Raw genomic sequence first — 22711 nt, forward strand, 5'->3', positions numbered from 1 at the left:
GGACTTTGTCTTTTTCATGTTTCCTTGATAATTGCCTTATTTCTTTTGCAGAGTGTGCTTGACGCGATATTCTGCCAACGACGCGATTCGTGGATGCAGATATGACAATATGGAAAATAGCCAGCTCGAAGAGGTGACATGTCGTGCCATCTCAACGATTTATTGCCGACCTTGATCAGTAGATGTTCTAGTTCTAGCGTATACAAAGTGACATGTATTTCTATCCCTCTAGGTCTCTCTTGAGACGACCTGTACTGTAAGCGGTGAAAGTGACGTTCCAAAGATGGTTACATCTTGACACGTCCCTCGTCCGTCTGCTTCGACCCGGAGCATTTGACAGCGGTCCGTGTGGTCTGCTTATTGACATCGTTTCTCACGTATTCTATTTACTCATTATTGTGTGCCCCTCTTTCCATCTATCGGTACACAAGCTTCTAGTTTAGTCGCTCCTCCTGATCCTGACGGTCCTCTCAAGCACAACTCGGAAGCTATTTGCCTGTCTGGTCTATGTGTAAAATACGCAATATCCGAGAACGATTTCGAACAGGAGGAGCAGGCCACTCAAAATTGTCTTGAATACCCGGTGTAATTGTATGATCGAAAGTAAAATGTTGCGATCCTGGAAAATGGCGAAGCTGTGAAGCACCGAGAAACATCATGGGGCATGTGCATCTCCTCTTTCACCACAATATAACTGCAATCTGATTCGGGTGAATGAGGTCATTTTAAAAAGAGGAAAAACGAAAGGTGAAATGGAACGAAATATGTGCTAAATTAAAAAGAAATTGCAGCATCGTGACGTTACTCGAAAAGAAAGAGACCAAGAGAGCCCGGACTTTCATCCTTGCATGTTGGGGGCACAGAATATCAAGTATAAAGAGAAGGGGGACTGCTCACCCAGATTCAAGTGTCATCTTTTCATCGACAATCAAACCAAACCCTCTTTCCAACACCATCTTCTGATTCTTGAAAATAAAGCACGATGAAGTGGCACGTCCTCTTCTTTGCCGGCCTCGCCGTGGCCGCTCCGATCGTTGACAACGGTCCTGCTGCTCCTCCAGAGTCGTCCTCGAAGGCTGTGACCTCTTGTGAGTTTACGAACTGCCTCACTTTTGAAAAAGCAAAACTGAACACAAAAACAAGAAATGCAGTACTTGGCTCACACTACTATACAGCATCGGCGAAGGTTCCGCCGGCCCCTGTCCCGACATCCAAGGAACCGGCCCCGACCCCGGTTCCTTCCAAGCCCGCAAAGTCACCTGAGCCAGAGCCTACCAGCAAGCCGTCGCCAGCTCCGGCCCCGGCCCCTCCTGCAAAGTCGCCTGAGCCTGTACCGACGAGCAAGCCGTCGCCGGCTCCAGCCCCGTCCCCTCCTGCAAAGTCGCCTGAGCCTGTGCCTACCAGCAAGTCGGCTTCGGCCCCGTCCCTCCCGCAAAGTCGCCTGAGCCTGTGCCGACCAGCAAGTCAGCTCCGGCTCCATCCCCACCTGCAAAAGTCGCCTGAGCCTGTGCCCACGAGCAAGCCGTCGCCGGCTCCGGCCCCGTCCCCTCCTGCAAAAGTCGCCTGAGCCTGTGCCGACGAGCAAGCCGTCGCCGGTTCCCGCCCCGTCCCCTCCTGCAAAGTCTCCTGAGCCTGTGCCGACCTCCAAGCCGTCGCCGGTTCCCGCCCCGTCCCCTCCCGCAAAGTCCCCTGAGCCTGTGCCGACCTCCAAGCCCACGGCACCTCCTACAGTGCCGACGCCCAAGGCTTCTCCTCGAGCTTTCCGTGCGTAGAAGAGTTCAGGTGGGCGACGTTACCTGACTTATTGTGCAGATGGCAGACGACCGGGTAACGGATTGTGGGGTTGTTCAAATCGTTGGCGATGTTTCGCCTTTTCACTTCGTCAGATAGCTTGTTAGTAGTTAAATCTTTATATTATTTATATGCTCGAAGTCTGGTTGTCGTTTGACTCGGGGTTTCGCGAACTTGGTCGAGGTTGCAGTCGAGTATCGAGGCTGCACTACATAGCCGCGCCTAACAAACGCGCTGTCCGTCGCACTCACCGCCTAACTTTAAGCGCTTTTCTGCCGTGCATTTCATGCCACTAATTCTCTCTACGCAAATGCTTTCCTTGATGACCGTTTCCCTGTTCTCCTCGTGTCCCCCAACACAGCTTACCCCCAAGCATGACCGATGCGACACCGCCGCCCCTGCCTGGCCCAGAAGAATATGCCTACGATGCGGATCCGGTCTTGATCCAGACGCCGACGTCGGGCGATGGTGGTGACAGTGGCAGGCCCGGGACGTGGACGCCCATGTGGCACCGGCCGTGCACGTTTGGACCCAGCGAGTTCGACGCCGTGATGCAGAACTTGGTGCGCAACCCGAATGTGCTGTCGTCGTGGCTGTTCCGTGCGGACATTCTGGCCGAGACCACCGAGGCGGCTGCGGCGACGGAGGGGGCCGTGACGCCGTTTCCTTGTTTTGCGTCGCTTGTGCGCGCCGACGACCGGACGATTGTGCGGCGGCTGATTCCGCGCAACACGATGCGCGACAAGCCGATGCTGCAGACGTGCCTCTTTTACGGGGGCGAGGAGGGCAACGACGACCATGAGGACGAGGACGACGCTGTGGAGCGCTCCCTGGTGGTCTACCTCCCGCACGTCGCCGACCCGGCCCACGTGCCCTTTTACCACCCCAAAGTCCAGGGCGTCGGGTTCCTGCACGCGTGGCGGCCGCGGGACGGCCGCGGGACCGTGTCGATGCACTTTTCCTTGTTTCCAGAGACGCTGGCCACGCCGCCCGACGATGCGGGCAGCAAACTGAGCCGGCCCATCCTGGCCCGCGTCGCGCTCAGCCTCATCAACACCGTGTGCAAGCACGGCGAGGGCAAGCGCGCGGGCTACGTGAAGCGCGTGCACCACGACCAGCTGGTGCCGCAGGCGCGGGTGCAGGACCGGTACACGCGCCTCAAAGAAAAGCACGCGCGGCGGCTGGTGGCGACGTGGCAGGAGACGACGGACCCGGCCAAGCACGTGTTTGAGGACCTGTCGATTGCGGCATTCCTGATGGAGCTGTGGCGGGACATGTACGGGGTTGAGGGCGAGGGCGAGGACGAGGCGAGTGTGCCCGCACAATTCCCCGGCTTTGTGGACGTGGGCTGCGGCAGCGGCTTGCTGGTGCACATTCTCAATGAAGAGGGCTACCGGGGCTGGGGTTTCGATGCGCGCAAGCGGCGGTCGTGGCAGCAATACGAGCACAACGAGCCCTACGGGCATGGAGACGGGGCGAGCCCGACGTGCGTAACGGCGACGCTACGAGAGAGCCTGCTTCTGCCTTCGTTTCTGACAGACAAAGGCAACGACAAAAACGAGAACAAGACCGAGACCGAGACCGGGCGCACATCGTCCACCCACGACGGCACATTCCCACCCGGCACGTTCCTCATTGCCAACCACGCGGACGAGTTGACGGTCTGGACGCCGCTGCTGGCGGCCTTGTCCGGCTGCGCGTTCCTTGCCATCCCCTGCTGCAGTCACAACTTTACAGGCGCGCGGTTTCGTGCACCCCCACCGTCGTCGGCCGCCAGAGAGGCGACAGCGTCCGTGTCGGTCACGCTGGCCTCGTCGTCGACGTACGCGTCGTTTGTCGAGTGGGTGGCGGGCGTGGCCGAGGACTGCGGGTGGGCGGTGGAGTTTGAGATGCTGCGGATCCCTAGCACGCGGAACGTGGGCCTGGTCGGGAGGCGACGAAAAGTCGATGCCGTCTTCACAGTGGAACACGCCTGGGACGTCATTGCCAGCCACGGCGGCGCACACGGATTTGCCGACAATGTGGCCAAGCTGGCGGCGGCCGACGGCAAGAAGAACACGCATTGAGACACGTTCCGACGAGGGAAGCAATTGTTTCGTTTCATCTTTTTCATCTGACACGGCTATATACAAGGAGGACGGCGCACCCGCATGCACGCACGCCTAGTCGAGATCCGGCACGGGCAGGTGGTCGACCAGCTTCATGTGCAGCCCCAGCGTCTTGAGCGCCTCGACGGCGTTCTGGTCACGCAGCCGCTCCGTCTCGTCCTTGGTGACGAGCACAAACTCCTGCTCCAGCAGCAGGGTGCCCTCGGGCACATTGTATTTCGCGGACACGGCGGCGTCGGTGCGGCCCAGGTCGACGACCAGGCTCTTCTTGACGCCAAAGACCGCGTCGGACGTCTCGTACGGATCGCCGCGCAGGTACAGTGCGCTATCGGATCGGATCGGATCGGTTAGCGGGTGTGGGAGAGGAACTCTGGTGGATTTGGGGTAGTGCGGGTAAAGGGCAACGCTGAAGAGAGGAAGACGTGAGGTAAAAAGGAAAACCGGAAAGTGGACACGGGCATCCATCCAGGTCAAGAGAACTCACGTAATGAGGTGGTCCCATCCCTCCTTTTCAAACATAAAGTGCACATGAGCTGGGCGCCAGCAGTGCCGTCCCAGCCGCGTCAACAGCTTGCCCACTGGACCGTCGTGCGGGATCGGGTACGGCACCGGCTTGATGCCCTGGAACCAGAACCGGCCGTCCTCGTCCGACACCATCACGCACCGCTCCGAGGGCGCGTCGCGGTCCGCGTGCTGCACGTCGTAGTGGCCCGAGCTGTCCGTCTCCCAAATGTCCACTTTGACGCCCGCCACGGGCTTGCCGTTCGGGTCCACCACCCGGCACAGCGCCAGCATCGGCTCGCCGTCCGGATCCGACGTCATGGACGCGCCGTTGGCCAGCGTCGGCGCATCGTGCGTGTGGAAGGGCCCCAGCACCGAGCCCTCGGTGGACCCGGTCGGCTTCGGGTGGTTGATGCTGTCCACGAGCAGCGACAGGCCCAGGATGTCGCTCAACAGAATGAACTCGTTGCGCACGTCGCTGCAGATCTGGCCCGTCTGCACCAAAAAGGATATGGCGGCCATCCACTCGTCGGTGCTGAGGCGGGTTTCGCGGGCAAAGTCGTGGAGATGGGTGACGAGGCGGGCCATGAGGTAGCGCAGCCGGGCGTCGGGGGACTGGTCGTTGATGCGGATGGTGTTGGGCGTGATGTTGTCGATTGTGAGATCGAGCAGCACCGGCGGGCTGTTTTCCTTGTCGGTGGCGGCCATTGTGGTGGTGTGGTAGCGGTGTGGTGGAGCAGTGAGGCAGTGAGGTTGTGGCAGAGGTGTTGAAGAGACACTGTAATTGGGAAGACGTTGGCGATGGTGCTACGGTGCCGATGCGACGAAAGAGGCAGGTACAGAATTGGCGCAAAGGCGAGCGTTAAAGTAATATAACCAGGAAGGAACAAAGGAGGAAAGAAAAGGAAAGCAACGAAAAGTGAATTTCAGCTTCAAAAAGAAACAAAACAAAGAAACAGTCGCCGACCACGTCCTCTATCCCGCCGGGCATCCTTCACCGGCCCACCGTCCGTCGTCCACAATCAGTTCACGCCCCTTACACCCTGCAGCCAACCGTGGCTGCTCCATAGATGACCATAGCATGACACATCCGCTAGTCACAAGGCTCGAGGCAATCGATAGTTCACTTTGTGTGTATTTTCGTCGGGAACAAGGGCCCGACCAGTGTGGGCGGAAGCTGTTGGTGTTAAGATACTCCGCGCGTGTCGCAGCACTTAAGCGCATTGCAGTGCCATCGGCACATTTCATCCCACCCCATGCCCGCCAACCCCGCTGTCTGGTAGTTCAGCAACGTTAGCGGGGTGGAGACCCCACAATCCACTGGGGCAGGGCCAGGTCCGTTAATATGCAGTATTACGACTTACAGGTCGACGTGGAAGGTCTCACCAAAGAGAGTGCCAGAAAATGCGGACGTATACAAATCCGTGACTTGACATGAATTGGCCCCTATTACTACAAATTACTATTTCCCAATGACACCGTGGATATACATGCAGGTCCACCTGGCTTCCGAAATGCAAGCCGCTATATGACCGTTCTATTTGTCTCTCCCTCATTTCTCCAAAGGTCGCGATCTGTCTCGTCGCTTCGGTCTCCCGCCTCCGCTTCCGGTTATTTATTCGGGTACCGGATAGGGCACCGGCGTCGACCGCAGCGACTGCAGTGACTGCCTCTCCGTCGAGTATCGCTGCAGTGTCTCCTTTGTCGGCGTCATGCGCCGAGAAATGGGCCCGGCTAAACTGGTGGGCGTCATGGACACGTCACCACGGGAAACAGGTGTAGCGGACGACGACCGCATGTCATAAGGACTCGCCCGGCCACCGCCAAACGGACTTGCTGACCGTCTTCCGGCAAGGACGCCAATCTGAGGTGGACCCGGCAGGGGGCCCGACACTACCGCCATATCCGATACGCGGCGTATGCTGTCGTGGGCCGATGGCACCGACCGCAATGATGCCGCACTGCTCGTCCGGCTGCGGTTGAGCCGGGCAAGAATGCGCGCCGGGTCGTAGATTTGTGCGCCCACGAGACTGGCTGCGCTTCCTGTCTCCCTCCGTTTCCGTGCCGCCATGCTTTGCGTCCCAAGCTCGCCCAAGGCACCCAGCGTATCCTCGTCCGTGGCCTTGTCGTTCTCCGTCGCCGGCCCCGTCGTGTCGCTGCTGCCGCCTCTGCTGCTTCTCCCGCTCCCGCTCCCGCTCGGCCCAGAGAGCCCCATGGCCATGGTCCGACGGAACACCACATCGTGCACCCCAAACTCTTCGACTTCGCTTTCGTCGGACTCGGCATAGTGCACGTCTTCAATCTTGGGTGCGCGCCGCACGTCGTACACGCTAAAGGACGGCGCCGGTGGCGGCAACGACGCAGCCAACCGTTCGGCCTCGCGGCCGGCGCGCTGGCGTGCCTTGGCCTGCTTCCGTTCTTGCCTCCGTGTCAGGGGCGCCGGTGCGCCGGTGGCGCTGGCGAGCAGCGTCTCGAGGTACCGTTTGCGGACGGAAAAGAACATTTCCGAGTAAAAGTTGTCTTGGTTGCGCGTCAACGACAGCCACGTCGACACCGCACTGATGGCCACCAGCACCAGCACCATAGACAGCATCAGCACCTGGACGACAACAATAGCGAAGCCAATGACTGTCGCGCCGATGCGGCTGATCCCGACCTGCGGTAGCAGCCCGATGCAGAGGGCCGCCACGAGAATGCGTCCCATGCCCAAGACCCAGACGCCCAGCGCCAAATTACGGCTGCTCTCGATCGGCCGCCAATACGCATAGGTAGCCAGCACGGCAATCTCAAAGAGAAGCAGAACCACCAGCTGGGCCGTCGGTGCCGCGATTCCCGTGAGCGTGTTGTTGGTGGCATCAGCGACGCTCACATTGTCCGCACCGCCTCCCAGAACACAGGCCCGAGCAAACTGCGTTCCCAGGTGCACAGCAAAGAACCAGTAGCAGCTTGCCTTGTAACGTGCCGAAAGCCAGCCATACCGCTTGATGTACTTTTCGTCTTGGTGGACACCAGGGCGCTGCCTTGCCTCGAAGTCGCCGTCGTCCTCCAGGTACGAGATGCGCCGCTTTCCGCGGTTCGCCCTCCGTTTTGTGAATGATGGGCTTTTTGGAGACAACGACTGCGTCGCCGAGAAAGAGCCTTGCGGGGGCCGGTGCTTGTTTCTCCTCCTTATGGCATCTGTACACATGTATGCTGCGCCGGCCACAAGGATGGCCAGCACGATCGCTGCCAATGCCGTGGAACCAGGCGAGCTGTGTTGTGTGAATTGGAAGACGGCCAGTGTCAGCAACGGGGACAATGCAATCAACAGCACTCGAAACACCCCCTGTCGAGCATATTGCAGCGAGTGTGTGCGAAAGTAGGCCATGCAGTCTTCCCGTAACCATCCAAGCCTGGAAAGCAAGTCAAACAGGCCCTTCATGCCAATCAGGCCGAGTGGAAAGGCCACCGCAGCAATTGCCGTCCAAAACAAACAGAGGGTAAACGCGGATGCGCCTGGGATGTTGAGGTTACTGAGAGTCCCGGAGAGACTTTGCCACGTTCCAGGCAGTGGCACGCCCGGAAGAACAGGGTCGCCGCCCCAAGTGTAGTCGTACGGGTCGCTGCTGTTGTAGACCTTGCGCTTAACGAGAGAAACCACCTCCCCCAGAACCGGTCCGTTGTTTGAGCTGTCCGAATTGTAGATCTTGTCTGCCAGCTGCGCACTTCCACCCTTGACAAACATTGGGCTGTCCCCAGTGAACTGGCTGGCGTTTCCTGCGGAAGCCGTGAAGCGAACAATTTGTGCGACCAACGGTCGAATGCGTATGATGCCGGCCGACCAGGCGAAGTTGCTCCACCATGCCACTAGCACACTGGGCCAGTGCAGCGAGAGTGCGCCCGTCAGAAAGAATGTTTGCATTGTTTCGAAGAAAAGAACGACCGACAGGGAATGCGCATAGTGAGCACGCATCAAGGGTACGGAAATGCCGTACGCTGCCGTTACAAAAGAGCAAATCATGGCAATGGCGACGAAAAAGGCAATCGTTGGTGCCAGGATTTGTGGTATGCCGATGGAGTTGCCGTTCGTCATAGCCGCCTGAAAGCAGCCAATCTCAGTCTGTGTCGAGTTGGCAAAGATCTGGAGGTTAACCGAGCCGTCAAAGTCGGGGATCTGCAGGGCAATGTCCGGAATCGAGGCCGTCTGCATCGGGACGAGCGCGAACGCGCCATAGATCGTTAATGGCAAGCTGGAATTTATGGGACAGAGACTAGAGCAAAGTTACATGGTTAGGTGTGGCTTCTGATGAAATCGTCCACTTCAAAACTATAAACTGCACGCCGACATACCCTCCCATGCCTGACTGGCATGGATCAAATGTCTGAGTGTATCGTGTCTCGCCATCTAGAGTACGTATTAGGCCCGTGGACTGTCATTATATCAGTGAAATAAAACGTCACGTACATGCATCCATTGTTATCACCACTGTGATAGTTTGTTAGTCCGTGTCATACAGACAGATCACACGGATCAAGATAACATACACATGGTTGACTCGTTGTGGACATTGCTCGTTCCATCAAGGTGGAACACGACAGTCATGTTGTCGGCGTAGTAAGCTGCGTCAAATGCGCTGATGTTGAAGAGGCTCTTGCCCCCCAGACAATCGCCAAAGTCCGATGTGTACAGTGCCGGTGTTCGGTCGGCAGCCAGCTGTCGCGTCACGCCATGGCTGTCGGTGCCATAGACGTATGCAATCTCTCTGTTCACATTTCCTGCGCCCAAAGCAGGTGCGCCCAACAGAAAAACGGAAAGGAAGAGTATGGAAAGGTCAGGTAAAAGTCGTTTGAATATCGCTCGCCGAAGTCGAGGCCGCACTGATGACAACGTCATATTGACAGCGGTTGTCGTCGAGGTTCTTGCAGCCGGTCAAGGTGCGTCGGCGACGCGCTCGGTCAATTTGTTACCCTCAATTGTAGAGCTCGTTGGCTTTTGTGTTGTCGACTTGCATCAAATTGGGCTTCGAAGCGAAGTATGGTCAATGTCGATGTTGGGATTTAGGATCCAGGGTCGGCCTCATGATCGGCAAACTTGTACCTCACCTCTATCCGGCTCGTTCGGCTCAAGTTGTCATCGTCTTGGTGCCATTTTCGATATTTGGCCTGAAACGGTCGCTTTATGCGGATTTTGCATGGAAGGGACTTCACGCGCATGGCCAGTATTGATTGATGGGGGCCAAGTCAGGCACAAGCCCGAATATCCATGGCAAAAGACGGCACGGCTGCTGTTTCGGGACGGCCTGCTCTGGATGAAATGAGGGCGTCGATAGCATATAGTAGGCCAGACAAATGACAGCAAAGTGGTTATTGACAAAATATAATAAACGTTCTCGCGAAAGTGCCTGCGCATAATGATAAGCGCGAAGGAAGCTGCGCGTGACCGACGGAGAGGAAGGTGCAATGGGTGACTGTCAATGGGGGTGACCAAGCGTGATCTTCTTTTCTTTTCGTCACATTTTATAATACTAAACGGACAGCTAAGCCCATAGGTGCTAGAAAACACAAACTTGAAGTACATCGTAAACGCCCATATAGCGTACTATCACAGTCATGGTCCAAAGACACTATTCTGTTGATCGTTGTAATTGCCACAGCCACGAAAAGCAAAACATGCGACATAGAAGACATATCAACTCTCGTTTGTCAAAACGACAAAATAAAGTGTTGTTTCTCAAGTTTCAACTAAATGCGAGTCTTTACGATGGCAAGTTAAAAATCATAGCTTTCCAAGCTTGGTCTTACGAAAGTTGATGCTCGTCTACCGTTCGTTGTTGTTCGAGTATCGCCAGGGGCTTGTTGACTTGTGGCTTGTGCGCACAGCCACAAATCATGGGTCCACTTTAATCGGTCCACTGGCTTTCCCACACTACCGCAAATTTTTTGTTTGAAAGCTCGCGATGGAGAGCTCTTCTCCCTTTTCCTCTCTTCGGCAATTGCTCACCACGCGACATCATCACCACCTCCCACACAACCCAATTCTCTACGACAATGCAGCCAGCATCGTCGCGGGCGGCATTTGCCGCTGCGACGGCTTCCACGCCAGCGTCCGCAGTGTCTTCAATGGCCTCAAGCGTTTCCAGCCGGCGAGCAATCGCATCCTGGTCCTCCATTTCTTCCGTCACCACCTCCTCCTCCTCATGCTCCTCCTCGTCGACCTCGACAGCGTCCTCCTCTCGCTGCTATCGGCTACAACGCCCGGCGCTTGCCTCCCTCTCCGCATCGCGGCGGCCGCTGCCGACCTCATCCACAGCCTCGCGCAAAGCACCGAGCACAACACGAGCACCGTCTTTGTCGGCGGCTTTCTCAACGTCACCTTCTGTTGCGTCGGCAGCAAAACGTCGCTTGATGCGCGAGTGGATCAGGGAAAAGGGTCGGCCTCTGTTTTGGCCGGAAGCCGCTAGATCGAAGTCGCTTTCAGAACAAGCGGAGAGATCACAAGGCGAAACTAAGACGAACCCGATGCCGAGGAACCAAGCGTTCAAGTCTCAAAGTGTACTCAGCGAATCAATGCGCGAATTCGTGTATAGCAGAATCGTGCATGGGGGTGAGAGCATCAAGGGTCTTGCGGCATCGACCGGCATTGACATGCGGCGCATCGCGGCCGTCGTGCGGCTCAAGCAAATCGAAAAGCAGTGGGCCGAGCAGGTTCGTACCCTCCCCATACGTTTGTCACTTTCCCTCTACTCCTTTCCCCTTTCTCTTTTTCCCCCAGGCTGTGATGAAACATACAAGAATTCGATTAGTCATTAAGACAAAACAATATGGTTACAAAACTTTGCCATGCTTATCTTTCTGAGCCTACTCTCTTTCTTCTGGTCCTTTTTTTTAGCCGTTAGTTTCGGTTCTCGTCGTCTCCTCCCTCGTTCACGGACGAGCGCTTGCGAAGCACAAGCCATGGCTAACGTCTCACATGATATAACAGGGGAAGCAGCTAGCAACGCCGTACAGAAAAGCGGTGCTGGATATGCTACCAAGCTTTGGCACCTATCATCAGAATAGAGGATTAGCGTACGAGAACATCAACGAAATCCACACACACGCCTACACCAAGCAGCAGCTCTTTGTGCCCGTGTCCGAGTCGCGCCAGTTTACCCGCGAGGACGCCGCCCGTGCGTTCCACACCAGGATGCTTTCGCCCGACAAGCGCATGCCCATCCCCGAGCTGATTCAGGTCGAGAAGGACGTCATCAGCGGCAAGCAGTCGCACCAGAAGAGCATGCTCGAACTCCAGGACAAGGCCGCCAAGGAACAGGTCGCTTTGGCGGAGAAGGACCGCTTGGCGGCCGAGGCGGAGGAGGCGCGTACGAATCGTGTCGCCACAGACCGCTTCGAGTTCCGGATCCAGGATATCAACGCAGAAAATGTGGGGCCCCACGGCCGGGCGCCAACCGTTGTGGGCTGGCGCTATGGTGTGCCGTCGCATGATCGCAAGAAGGGCCAGGTCAAGATTCCCACGAGTGTTGGTTAAGTTGCATGCCACACTAGCTTCGACGGTAGTGTTTGTCTCTTCTGGTACAGCGGTAGAGTTCTTGTTTGTCATGATGGGAAAGGCCAAAACAGGCCACGAGCTGTGTGTACGAGTAGTGAAGGGACCCCTATGTACAAATCAATACAATCCATGGGCAGAGTCGAAGACCGACAAAACAGCACAACACCTGTGACAGGACCCCCCATACGGAGGCATAAAGACAGGACATGGCCTAGACGAAGAAGGCCGACCATCGTCGACGCTGCTGTCGTCGACGCCCCGCCTTTTCTGCCTTGTTTCCGCCGATGTCGTAGTCCGTGGACAGCCTTCCTCTCCGCCCTCAGACCGCGTCTTTGCGTCCTCCGCGGTCTTCGTTTGACTCATACCTTCGTCTTTTGTTCTGTCCCGGTACCTAAGGCGTCCAGGCGCTCAGGCAACCAGGCGGCGCGTTGATGTCCGAGGCGTCGACTAAGATATTTCAGGCGTCGAGACGATGACTCTACTCAGCCTTTCTTTGTCGACGAGTCGAAGGAATAGCGGAGGAGGGAAGGCTATGCAACGGAAGATGCAACGCAGGCAGGGGAACGAGAGGACATACAGACATACAAACAAATCGGTACGGGCCACAAGCCAGGCAAACAACCGTCAGGGCCCCGGCGGGATTCGCCTGAAACAGCGATGTAGAAACTGGAAAGTGAAATGGGAATGTGCCGAGAAATACATAATTAATAGCGGATAGGGCCAGTGATGGGTACTATCAAGTCTATATTGGTAACTTGTGCAACAAAATACAGACAAAAAATACACCTGAGGCTCCGGGTTCGTCCTGTGTATTTGGCGTATACGTCATCGGGCTCACATACGCCGTGCATGGTTTCAAAGCATGTGCAGTTGTGATAGGATGTGATTCGGAGGTGACGAGTCTTCACGTGCCCTTTTTTGCACAAGGCGTCGCACTCAGCCCCATCCGGGCCCCTTGCATTATGATCGCAAAATATCGGCACCCTTTCTTTCACAATCACAGAGCCACGGGGGACAAAGCTACACATTTAGGCCAAGCTTTTTCTTCACAATACAGCGCGCATCGGCGGTGCAGGTCAACAGCAGACGACGGACCAAATTTCTCTGAGTGAATGGTCCTAGGGGCGACGGGAGTGCGACGGGACACAAATAAATTGAGAACAAATGACGGGGGCTAATTACCCCAAGACTGGTGATTGCCTGCTACAAAAGACTCAGAGTGCGCCGGTTGGCAGAGTTGAATTGAAATGAAACCTCAAGAGTGGACAGAGCCGCATATGCAGGGACTTGATAGGGGTCAATACACCACTGATGCCATCACTGCCCAACTGTGCCCAACGAACGATTCATGCCAGCATTTGTAGCACCTCACGTTGGAGAATACCTAGCGCAAAGGGACAGTATGATGGAAACTACACCGTCGTGCGCAGGGAATGGACGTGCAGGAACAACCCGAGGGAATCCCAGAGACGTGAATGGAAGACGAGGTGTCAAAATAGAACAAGGCCTCATGCACGACGGCCTCATTGAGACATGACCACAAACAGGGTCTGAGCAGAAACCAGGTATACGGTATCTGTCGTGTTTAGGGAACAAGGGACATCATTCGCCATGGTCAATCAAAAACCGAAACTCCCAAGGCAACAATGTTATCTGACGCCGCTCGTTTGTTTTGAATATGCGACTGCGGTCTTTGCATTTCACCATCTTATTTATGACAGTGGCATTTTGTTCACACAAGGGGCATGCAACATTCTTCTTGGATTACCGACGCGACTGATCCACTGTCTGCCACTGACACGTAGTTTTAATACCAGGCTGATATTGGTTGGCACTGACTCAATCTCACCGTCCTAGCCAACCAAACTCGCTGAAGGTAAGGCGCATCTGAAAGCCTTGGACTAAGTAACGTAATCTTGCCTTGGTCTACTTCTGTAGAGTCGGTTGAATCAGAATTGATGCTCACCTGAGCAAAAAATCATGCTAGGAAATACAAAAGGCACCTGAAGAATATACAGAAGGCAGAGTATCCACAAGGCATTTTCCTAAGAGCAAGTGTTTTTTATATTGAAAAGCAGGTCCATTTGAGGCAACTATGACGTGCTGTAACTCTATGCGTTCCAGTGTACGACATATGACAGTCTTACCGTTGATATGCGACATACGTCGCACGACATGCAGGTGTTGGTTGCCTGAATGGTCGGCCTCATTTGAGCAGCAACAGGTACCACCTTCCACTTTTTTGTTTGGACATAACGAGTGAGCCAATCGCAGAAAACAAGTTGTAGAGAATATGCGAGGTATTATACTCCGTACATGGTGATTCTTTTTTCTCGAAGAAACGCGCCTATATTGATTGCACCAGCATGGACGAGGCTCTCGACGGCGGACATGGCCGAGGCGGTGGTACTATGTTTACATGCAGACACACATCTCTACAAACCCGTCTCTCTTTCGAAGGCACACTACCTCACTGCCTTGTTCTTTGTTGATACCAATTTCCATTTTCGTTCTGCCTTGCTTCACTGCCACCAGATTCAGATAACAGGCGTGACCTCTGGAGAAGGGCTGCCCTGAGCCAGTCGCCGACTTCGGACAGCTGTTCAAGCATCGATTGGCTGCTCACCAATGCCGTATAATGATGATTACGTGACAGACTGGTTATTGTCGTTTCTTTCTTATCTTTTCCTATCTTTCGCAACCTCATTACACCTTTTCCTTACACCCTTTCCTACTCGGCCTTCTTTTTGTCCTTTCTTGGCGGACGTACCAGCTCCATTTGGATGCCCGTACAACGCGTGATGTTGTATCCCGTTGCATCGTCCTCGTCACATGAGTGAATAGGTAGGCTCGCCTCGCGAGAGGAAAGGCAATGCAGCCCTTCCGAGCACAGCCTTACACATCGAACCTTTGGCCCTCTTGTTTTGCACTCCTGCTTTTCTTCTCTTCTTGACTTTATGATTTTCCATCGAGTTTGTCAGTAGTGTTGGGCGAGGCATCCTGTGACATTGTCGAACCGCCTTTCAAACAGCACGCCAGCTGCCCGAAACTTCGTTGGCTTGTCGCCGCCATCGTCTCTTGTCTGGTTTCACCACCTCCAACCTGTTGTGCACTGCCAAGAGAAAACCAGACAGTTACAAGGAGAATTTAAACATAAGGGGCGACTGAGGAAGAAAAACAAAAATGACGGGGCAACTCCCAGGGCGAAACAGGCCTCCGCTGTCGCTGTTCTGCAGCATCATTTTGTATTTCGTAGCTCAGACGTCATTGTTTAGCAGTTTTGTGAAAAGCTCGGTCCCGAGAAAATGGGTGGCTTTACTTTGAGAGGGGTGTCCAGTCTGAACTGGATCTGATCGGGACAGGGGCCTGTTCTGCATGGGCCCTGAGGGGTGTACAAATCGACAGTGGAACATTGGAAGGAGCGCGCGCAGGTTACGCGACATGTGTTCGGTGAACAGGTCTTAGATGTTTCCTGACATTTGGTATTTTGAGTAGGAAAACGGGAAGTAGATTGGTCATTTAAGAATTCTAAATACAAATGTAAGGCTGCGGGCGCTGCAAACTATGAATATTAAGGACAACAAGTAGAGGACGACAAAACAAAATAAAAGAAACAAAAGATAATGTCTATTCCTTTTTTTACAAGTATTCCTCCTTAAAACTCCGTGGAAAATGCAGTGGAAAATAAGGCTACAAAGGCAATGGCGGGCACAACAAGAAAAGACAGAAACAGAAACATGATGGCCAACAGTGTCTAGGGGCGGACAAAAGCGGTTTGAAATGACACGAGTGAACCAGGAAAGCCAGGGCACGAGAAGCGCAAAAGGGAAGGGAAGCATTCTGGAAGGGCGAGAAAGTGGCTCAGACGGTCGAGCGGGCGAGTTCGAAAGGGCCAACCGCTCGGTCGAGAGACGAGTAGAGATCAGTCCTCAAGGCACCTTTTCCAAAACTAGCCCGGTCCTTGTAGGCTTGTTGTTGCGCTGGGCGCTGGTTTCTCGCGTTTCTGCAGCCATCGATTAGGCTTCTCCTTGACAGCAAGCCGGATGAAGACAGAAACTGTGGAGGCAACGACCTTAGTAGGTCGTGGTGGTCGTCTTGTAACTGCTGCACGAGCTACACTTGCGGTGGCTGCAGTTCGTGCAGTGGTCGTTGCTGTCGGAATTGCCTTCCTCGCCGCAGGCATGCTAAAGAAAGAAAAGCCAACATTTAGCAAAACGCACACAAAATTCAAGCTTCAGGTGACAACGACGAAACAAGACAGAACTTACACATGCCCAGTGGTAGACGGTCTCGCGTCTGGTGAGCGGCCTGGCGGCCTGGGTGTTGGCGCCGTAGTTCATTTTGGCGGTAGGGAATCGAAGGATTTCCTAATTGGGAAATCGTTCAGATGAAAGAAATTGAGAAATGTTTGAAATGTCAACGACGATATGAGTAGACCAAAGGAGCTGAAGACCCTGGGATCGGAAACAATGAAGATGATGTGAGTTGATTCTTTTCTAGAAACTTTGAATTTGATCAAGCAGCCGCCGTGTTGTCTTTATAGAAAATGTTGAATGGTCTTGTTTTCTAGACGTGCCGTTAAGCCCAAGTCCGCAGTTCGCAAGACATTGAGCGAGAAGGTTCGGCTTGGGCGCCTTGTACTTCGGCCTTTTCTTTTTTTCTTATTTTGTTGTAATTTATTTTTAAAATTGTCCGGTATCTTGTCGCCTTGATACACACAGAAAACGGCGCCTGGTGCGGACTGGGCTGTCAGGTAAACCGAGTCGGACAACTGAACAGCAGCAAAAGGAGGGCTAGCTGGCCTTAGGCTTTTACCAGGCATGGCTTCGTTCCACCAGTATGCTGGCCTAACAAACACGGAAAGACTTCAAAACGATACATTAGAGCAGGCTCACCTTGCCACAGCCTCTTTGGATCATCGAGGGCTGCTGTTTGTCCGAGCCTGGCTCCGTGTTGTTGAGCTTTGGCCATGTCAGTTGCTGTCATTCGCTGTCGCCTTTTTGTGACGTTTGTGCTTAGTCCGTGGCAACAAACTCAATGCGACGGAGCAGCCCTGCTCGTCTGACTGCGGTTTTGTTAGTGCCTCGTTTCTTCCATTTTCAACCTTGTTTTCCCTTCTACCTCACGTCCTTTAACCACTCGCATTTTTGTTTCCTGTACGTCCCCATAGTCAAGCTTGCACGAGCCAAAAGAAGCTGCCTGGTTCGCCATGGCTCTCCGGACCATCAATGGCCCTGTAGCGTTTCGCTCCATATAGCAAGCCGCCGCTTCACACATTTGGCAGTGCCACGTCTGCCGCTTCTCGGTCCGCCCTTTTCGTTAGCCTTTCATGTTGGTTCTCGTCGTGGACTGAGCAGCCGCATGTTTACCTCTCCGCCTCGCTTTCCTCTGGTTCGGTCACTGTTCTGGACAGCTTTCTGTGGTTTCTATTGTGTTTTGCGTCGTTCCATTCTGCTTGCTCTGACGAAGCCGTTTGCCTCGAAATCTAGGTTGTAATTAATTAGTCGCTTTGTCTGCCAGTCGCCTGAACAAGCGTTGCGGGTACGAAGAGGCACTGCTCTTCAGCCTGAAACGCACTAAGAAAGTCAAATGTTAGTCACAAAAGAGTGATGCCGTAGGACACAAATAAACAGGAAGAGGCGATGTGTTCAGCCCTGTGACCAAACAAAACATCAAGCAGGCCTTGTAAAGTTTGACTGTCGCCTTTTTTTGTCAGCTATTTTGGAAAATTGAAGGCGATAATCACATACCAATAATCAAACGAGGATGAACAGCGGCGCTCAATTTTGGCCAGTGTGCTTGGCGACAGCCACTAAGAGGCCTAACCGCGCCTAGCAACAACCTGGAGCGACAACTTGCCGTGCTATGTCCTGAAGTCTGACCCACCCAGAGGGGCGCCTAAGTTTTCTTTGGCATTCAAACGCTCAACTGACGTGTGTTAGTCTTTGGTGCTTGGTCAATTGCTGGCCCTGACTTGGCTTGGCTTGACAGGTCGGTGTCAGGCTTAGCTTTTGCGCAGGCAAATCTGGATCGTGAAATTTGAGCAGCTGGACATAGTTCGGAGGTATTCGCCGCGCAACGTCTGACGAGGCCAGTATCATCGTCAAGAATTTGGAACCTGAGCGATCGTCTCGTAGTTTCTGTCTCAAACAAGTCGTCGGATGCGGCGTGGCAACCCTGCCAGGCTCGCCTGGATTGGTGTCCGACGCAGATGCAGGACTGCGCAGGGACACTCCACAGCCGCGCAAGTATCGCGCAGCACAGCGCGCGCTGTCGTTCTGTCGGGAGCCGAGACCAGTCGGCAAGATGATGCGGCGAAGACGACGCCGCCGGAGCTCTCAGCCACACGGAGTTCGGAAGAAGAAAGTCGGCCTGTACTGTTCTAAGAAGTCAGCCACAGAAACAGAAGATTGCACCTCAGTAGAGTAACAGAGAGGGAATACCAACAACGTTTTGTAAAGGGGGACCAACCTGGACAGGCATAAAGACAGGACAAAAATCTTGCACTGAAATGAAAAGGGGTGCAGAACAGAGATCAATAACGACAAAGGTCAAAATCAAGCAATTCACTTTCTAAAACGAAAATAAAAGGAAGGAGCGACGACCTATTATTTATGTATTAAAATGGGAAAGAACCTACTTACTAGAACGCAAGAGGACTGAGGCTCTTTCCCTCCCGGGCAACAGAAGCCAGCTAGGCAAGTGCCTCCCACCTTTCGACACGATGCATAAAGGAGGGCGGAAGGCTCTTTCCTTCGACGTCCATGTTTCTAGAGAGGGCCTTCCACCTGCCTAATTTTGACCGTTGCTTCACTTGGAGCACCATATGTGACCCTTGTAAACATCGCCAATGGAAGGAACGAAGTCGAGTCATTCAGCCAAAGCGGCCGAGCAAAATGGCCTCCGTCTAGGCTGAATCTCCATTTGCTTATCGTCATTTATGCTGTCCCCATGGTCACGACTGCCTTCCCCTGGAATTTATGGTCGTGGAAAGACGCATACATAGGGCATGCGGCCTCCATCCGTGAAGGACAACAAGCCTATCATGAAACTTTGCCAGGAGGCTTGGCCCAGAGGCCCGTCATCACGACCACATTCACTCGCTTTGTTGTCCACGGGCTTTCCAAGAGGCATTTTTAACAGACTTTCCTTAATTTCTCAAATAAAGGCGGCCCTATCGAAAGGATATTCCTTTTCGACCATTTGTTAATTCGTAGATGACTTCTAAGAATGCGACTCTAATGACGGTAGCCTCAATTGCGAGGCCACCAGCGGGTCGTTTGCGAAAAGGCAGAGTCTGCCGGCATCGCCAATAGTCGAGTACGGGGCATAGAAGTCATCGGACTCGTCAAGAATCATTGCTTCAAATTGTTTACATCATGATAACCCATTCATGCCGAGATGTGGTCGTAGAGATAAGGGGTTCCCTGGGGAGGAGGTCGGGAGTCAACGCAACGCCCCTCGCGACATGCACCCAATATCGAGAAACCTGTTCTTGGACAATCTTCTAACTGAGGACCTTGATAACTGTATTCCTTCTTGACATGTACTTCAATAATGTGAGAATGAAGAGCAAAGAACGTGCCGGTTCTTATCTTGCGCATGACGGAGGAAGACGATGATGCCGCCGTATAGTTTTTACTGTAATCTTCACTTGTGAACGGAAAAAGCTGCTCCCTGCTAGTTTTTTTTTTTTACCTGAGGTAATCTGTGTTTAATTGAGTCACTGAACAGCCTTTCATAAGCATCTCACCGACCATGGCGTTGGTGAGGATCGATATGGCTTGCATGGAGAGTAGAGAGGCATCTGCTTGCGCCTTAAGTCAAAGTCACATTAGCAAGCAGATATACTACAGAGCGTGCGAATTTGACGCGAAATGCGCATGATAATGGGTAAATAAACACTCAATCAAAAAGAAAATAGTCCCAAGAACAGCACACAATGTCTGATAGATCACCATCGTCGCGCTGCTACCACATCGGTACGTACAAAGAGCCACAAGATGAATTTGACCACGCAGTATAATCTGCACTTATCAATCGGCCAATTAGCCCCAGAAATAACAGTCATACCTTGAAAATACCACGACTGGCCTGAATATGGATGCCTGCTGTGGCTCTATCTTGGTCGAGGTTGCAACAAGGTGAAGAGCAAGCTTCTGTCTCGCTTCTTTTTGTGCAGCCCCATATGTGGACACGGCTAATAGAGTACCATCCATTCTTTGCATTCTAGACCTCTCCTCCGTCATGGGACGCTTGGTGACCGTGCACATAAATAAAAGAAACCTGCAACATGCAACGCTAAAGCAGGAGAGATGGACGGCTCTGCATGCATCATCTGTGATAACCATTCAGAGTGTCTCCTTTCACTGTTGCCTACAAAGCCCCTATAAAGAGCCTCAGCAAATATTACTCGTTTCTTTTATATTTTATTATATTAAATATATTTGATCTGCTGTAGTGAGACGCTGTTGTCCCCCATAGTGCGCCATTAGTATCCTCCGACTCGCCTCACTCTTTGTTTTGTGGATTTCTATGATTTCGATTTCTAATGAATATCATCGGCACAATTCGGGATGTTGAATCGGCTCGTTTGTAGCCCTTCGACATGTATCCTTTTGTTCTCTGGTCTTGTCCATTTGCATCAGTCCTTAATACTCCGTACAGCAGCTACGTCTGGAATTTGCTCGGCTTTGGCCCCATAGCCACACCGTTTTCACGGCCCGCGCTTGTCTCAATGCAGTAATTCCCCTCTAACACCGATTTTGGCGGACAGAGACGAACGTGGCGCAGAAGATTGCTTGGCCGCTCTGGACGCGGCCGGATCTGCGCAAAGCCTGCTTGCAGACGAGGACGCCGAAGCAATCTCCTTGCATACACGCAGAACACATGCCCGAAGCATGCATAATGACATCGAACTGGATGATGCGATTTTTTTTTTTTTATGATTTTTTCTCTCAAGCTATTATTCCATCAGACGCATTATGAGCCACCGAAAAATCTCATGTCGCCGAAATCTGATTAATTGTATTGAGAGTCATCTTTTCTCTCTACAGATGATGATAACCGGCGCTTTACTGATAATATTGTTTATGTATGCATGGTAAATGATGAGAAAACAGAGCGTCTATACTCCTTCTGCGAGTGCAGCTTCTGCGGCCCGACATTGTCGAATGGTACAGATGTGGTGCGGGGGAAGAGCAACCTAGACCTCTGTGACACCAACCACAAAAGCCTCGCTAACAAAGTCCAGGATAAATCTCGCCTTCAATTTTTGATGCCCTCTCTAGTTCTCTTCCGCCGGTTTCAATATGTTACTTGGGCCTCACTGCTGCCTGCTACCACACTACTGCATTCTCTAAGAACTTTCTCCAGTTCGCCCAGCGTTCAGCCTTTTCCCCCATTGCCTACTGATTGCACCCATTTGAGCGTTTTGACCTGGTACGTTGGCCGCTTTATGCGGCCGCTTATGCGGCCACTCAGGTAGACTGCGCCTGGCTGGTCTACCATTCGTCGTTCCGTTTGATTCTCGCTACTGTCCCAGCGGTCTTTCTGGCCATTCCCCTGTCACCAATGTTGTATTTCCTTGCCGTTGATCGCTTGCTTGTACGAGAGTTTGGGCGCGGCCCAAAGTCACACCGCGCCCAATCTTCCAGTGGCGGATACAAAAGAATCTGAAGAGAAAAAAACAGACGAATAAAAGACCGCATAGGTTCCAAGGCGAGCCCGAGTTGGTGTGGTATTTCGCACTCCACCTGGCCTCGAAATTGGCCGCGCTTGACGTACCCAGCCCCAACGCCGTCATTCCACGAGAACAAGTTGCACAGGGCAGCGAATAATAGAACCCATAGTCCGTCAAGCTATGCCTCCATCGGCGGTCGAGATCACAGAAGTTATCTACTTTGGGGCTGTCTTTACAGGATATGAACAGACTGTGTCAAAATTCTGAACAGTCGCCCTTTCCTTGTTTGGATATTGTGGCACTGCTTGAATGAGCATGCACTTCTCCGGCTCTTTCCTCCCCGGGATCTGAGCAATGTTGGTATTCCCCTGTTTCCAAACTTCTGGCAACTCTACCGTTGGAGACTGAAATTTTACCTTCTCCCTCCAAGCCATTCCGGTGGCAGTGTATAACGACGGGTGAGATATTTGGCATCCTCGGACCCTCGACCTCGCATCTCGAACACATACGGTACGCAATGTAAGGCTGTTGGGCCTTGAGCCGGCGGACTGTTACCTGAAAATTTTGTCATCCCAGCACATTTTCTATCGCCTTGATCTTTGCTGCTGGCCACATTGTGGTCGTCATGGGCAGAATCACCGTCACACTATAGCCGGGACTTGGATGCATCACGAGGGCATGGCCTCAACAAGAGCCGGCGGCCGCGCTCGCCTCGATACACACAAGGCAGAAGTACCCCATAGCTGTCAGCGATTTCCCACGGTCAAAGTACACTCGACAGGCGACATTTGACAGGCGGTGATGTCTTTTGTCTCGTTCAAGCCATGGCTGAACTGAATAGGCGATTCAGGCTGGAGCTGCATCGGCCATACGGTAAGGCCTGACTGCCTCTTCTGGCCTTTGTTTCTGGCCGGTCAAGACAGAACACTGTCATACTTTTGTTGGTACCTCCGCCTCATTGCTACATATCTTCCACTTTCGCCGTGTCCACTATCCGTGACCAGTCTCTCTCCACCCACTCTATACCTATACCATCCATCTCCGTCACTCCCCTTCCCCCACGGACGTTGTCTTAGTGTCTATTGTGTAACCTATCCTGCA

General features: G+C 53.4%; 6 protein-coding genes across 6 annotated transcripts; 4 read left to right on the forward strand and 2 right to left on the reverse strand.

Moving 5' to 3' along the window:
• Positions 1 to 982: 982 nt before the first annotated feature.
• Positions 983 to 1567, forward strand: SPBR_05342 (uncharacterized protein; the record flags this gene model as incomplete). The annotated part of the gene is made up of 2 exons (XM_040763619.1): positions 983 to 1088; positions 1176 to 1567. The coding sequence occupies 2 exons, from the start codon at positions 983 to 985 to the stop codon at positions 1565 to 1567; spliced, it is 498 nt and encodes a 165-aa protein (XP_040615385.1).
• Positions 1568 to 2165: 598 nt separating this feature from the next.
• Positions 2166 to 3857, forward strand: SPBR_04896 (tRNA (uracil-O(2)-)-methyltransferase; the record flags this gene model as incomplete). Its single annotated transcript, XM_040763173.1, has 1 exon — positions 2166 to 3857. The coding sequence occupies one exon, from the start codon at positions 2166 to 2168 to the stop codon at positions 3855 to 3857; it is 1692 nt and encodes a 563-aa protein (XP_040615386.1).
• A 96-nt stretch (positions 3858 to 3953) lies between these two features.
• On the reverse strand, positions 3954 to 5108 carry SPBR_05092 (uncharacterized protein; the record flags this gene model as incomplete). The annotated part of the gene is made up of 2 exons (XM_040763369.1): positions 3954 to 4224; positions 4384 to 5108. 2 exons carry the CDS (start codon positions 5106 to 5108, stop codon positions 3954 to 3956), a joined length of 996 nt encoding a protein of 331 aa, XP_040615387.1.
• Positions 5109 to 6015: 907 nt separating this feature from the next.
• SPBR_04609 (intradiol ring-cleavage dioxygenase) lies at positions 6016 to 9273 on the reverse strand (the record flags this gene model as incomplete). The annotated part of the gene is made up of 4 exons (XM_040762886.1): positions 6016 to 8629; positions 8730 to 8784; positions 8845 to 8865; positions 8925 to 9273. The coding sequence occupies 4 exons, from the start codon at positions 9271 to 9273 to the stop codon at positions 6016 to 6018; spliced, it is 3039 nt and encodes a 1012-aa protein (XP_040615388.1).
• A 1063-nt stretch (positions 9274 to 10336) lies between these two features.
• SPBR_05376 (uncharacterized protein) lies at positions 10337 to 10840 on the forward strand (the record flags this gene model as incomplete). Its single annotated transcript, XM_040763653.1, has 1 exon — positions 10337 to 10840. The coding sequence occupies one exon, from the start codon at positions 10337 to 10339 to the stop codon at positions 10838 to 10840; it is 504 nt and encodes a 167-aa protein (XP_040615389.1).
• A 106-nt stretch (positions 10841 to 10946) lies between these two features.
• SPBR_05178 (uncharacterized protein) lies at positions 10947 to 11907 on the forward strand (the record flags this gene model as incomplete). Its single annotated transcript, XM_040763455.1, has 2 exons — positions 10947 to 11084; positions 11362 to 11907. 2 exons carry the CDS (start codon positions 10947 to 10949, stop codon positions 11905 to 11907), a joined length of 684 nt encoding a protein of 227 aa, XP_040615390.1.
• Positions 11908 to 22711: the final 10804 nt, after the last annotated feature.

Source organism: Sporothrix brasiliensis (assembly GCF_000820605.1).
Source record: "Sporothrix brasiliensis 5110 chromosome Unknown Cont21, whole genome shotgun sequence".
Lineage (NCBI taxonomy): Eukaryota > Fungi > Ascomycota > Sordariomycetes > Ophiostomatales > Ophiostomataceae > Sporothrix > Sporothrix brasiliensis.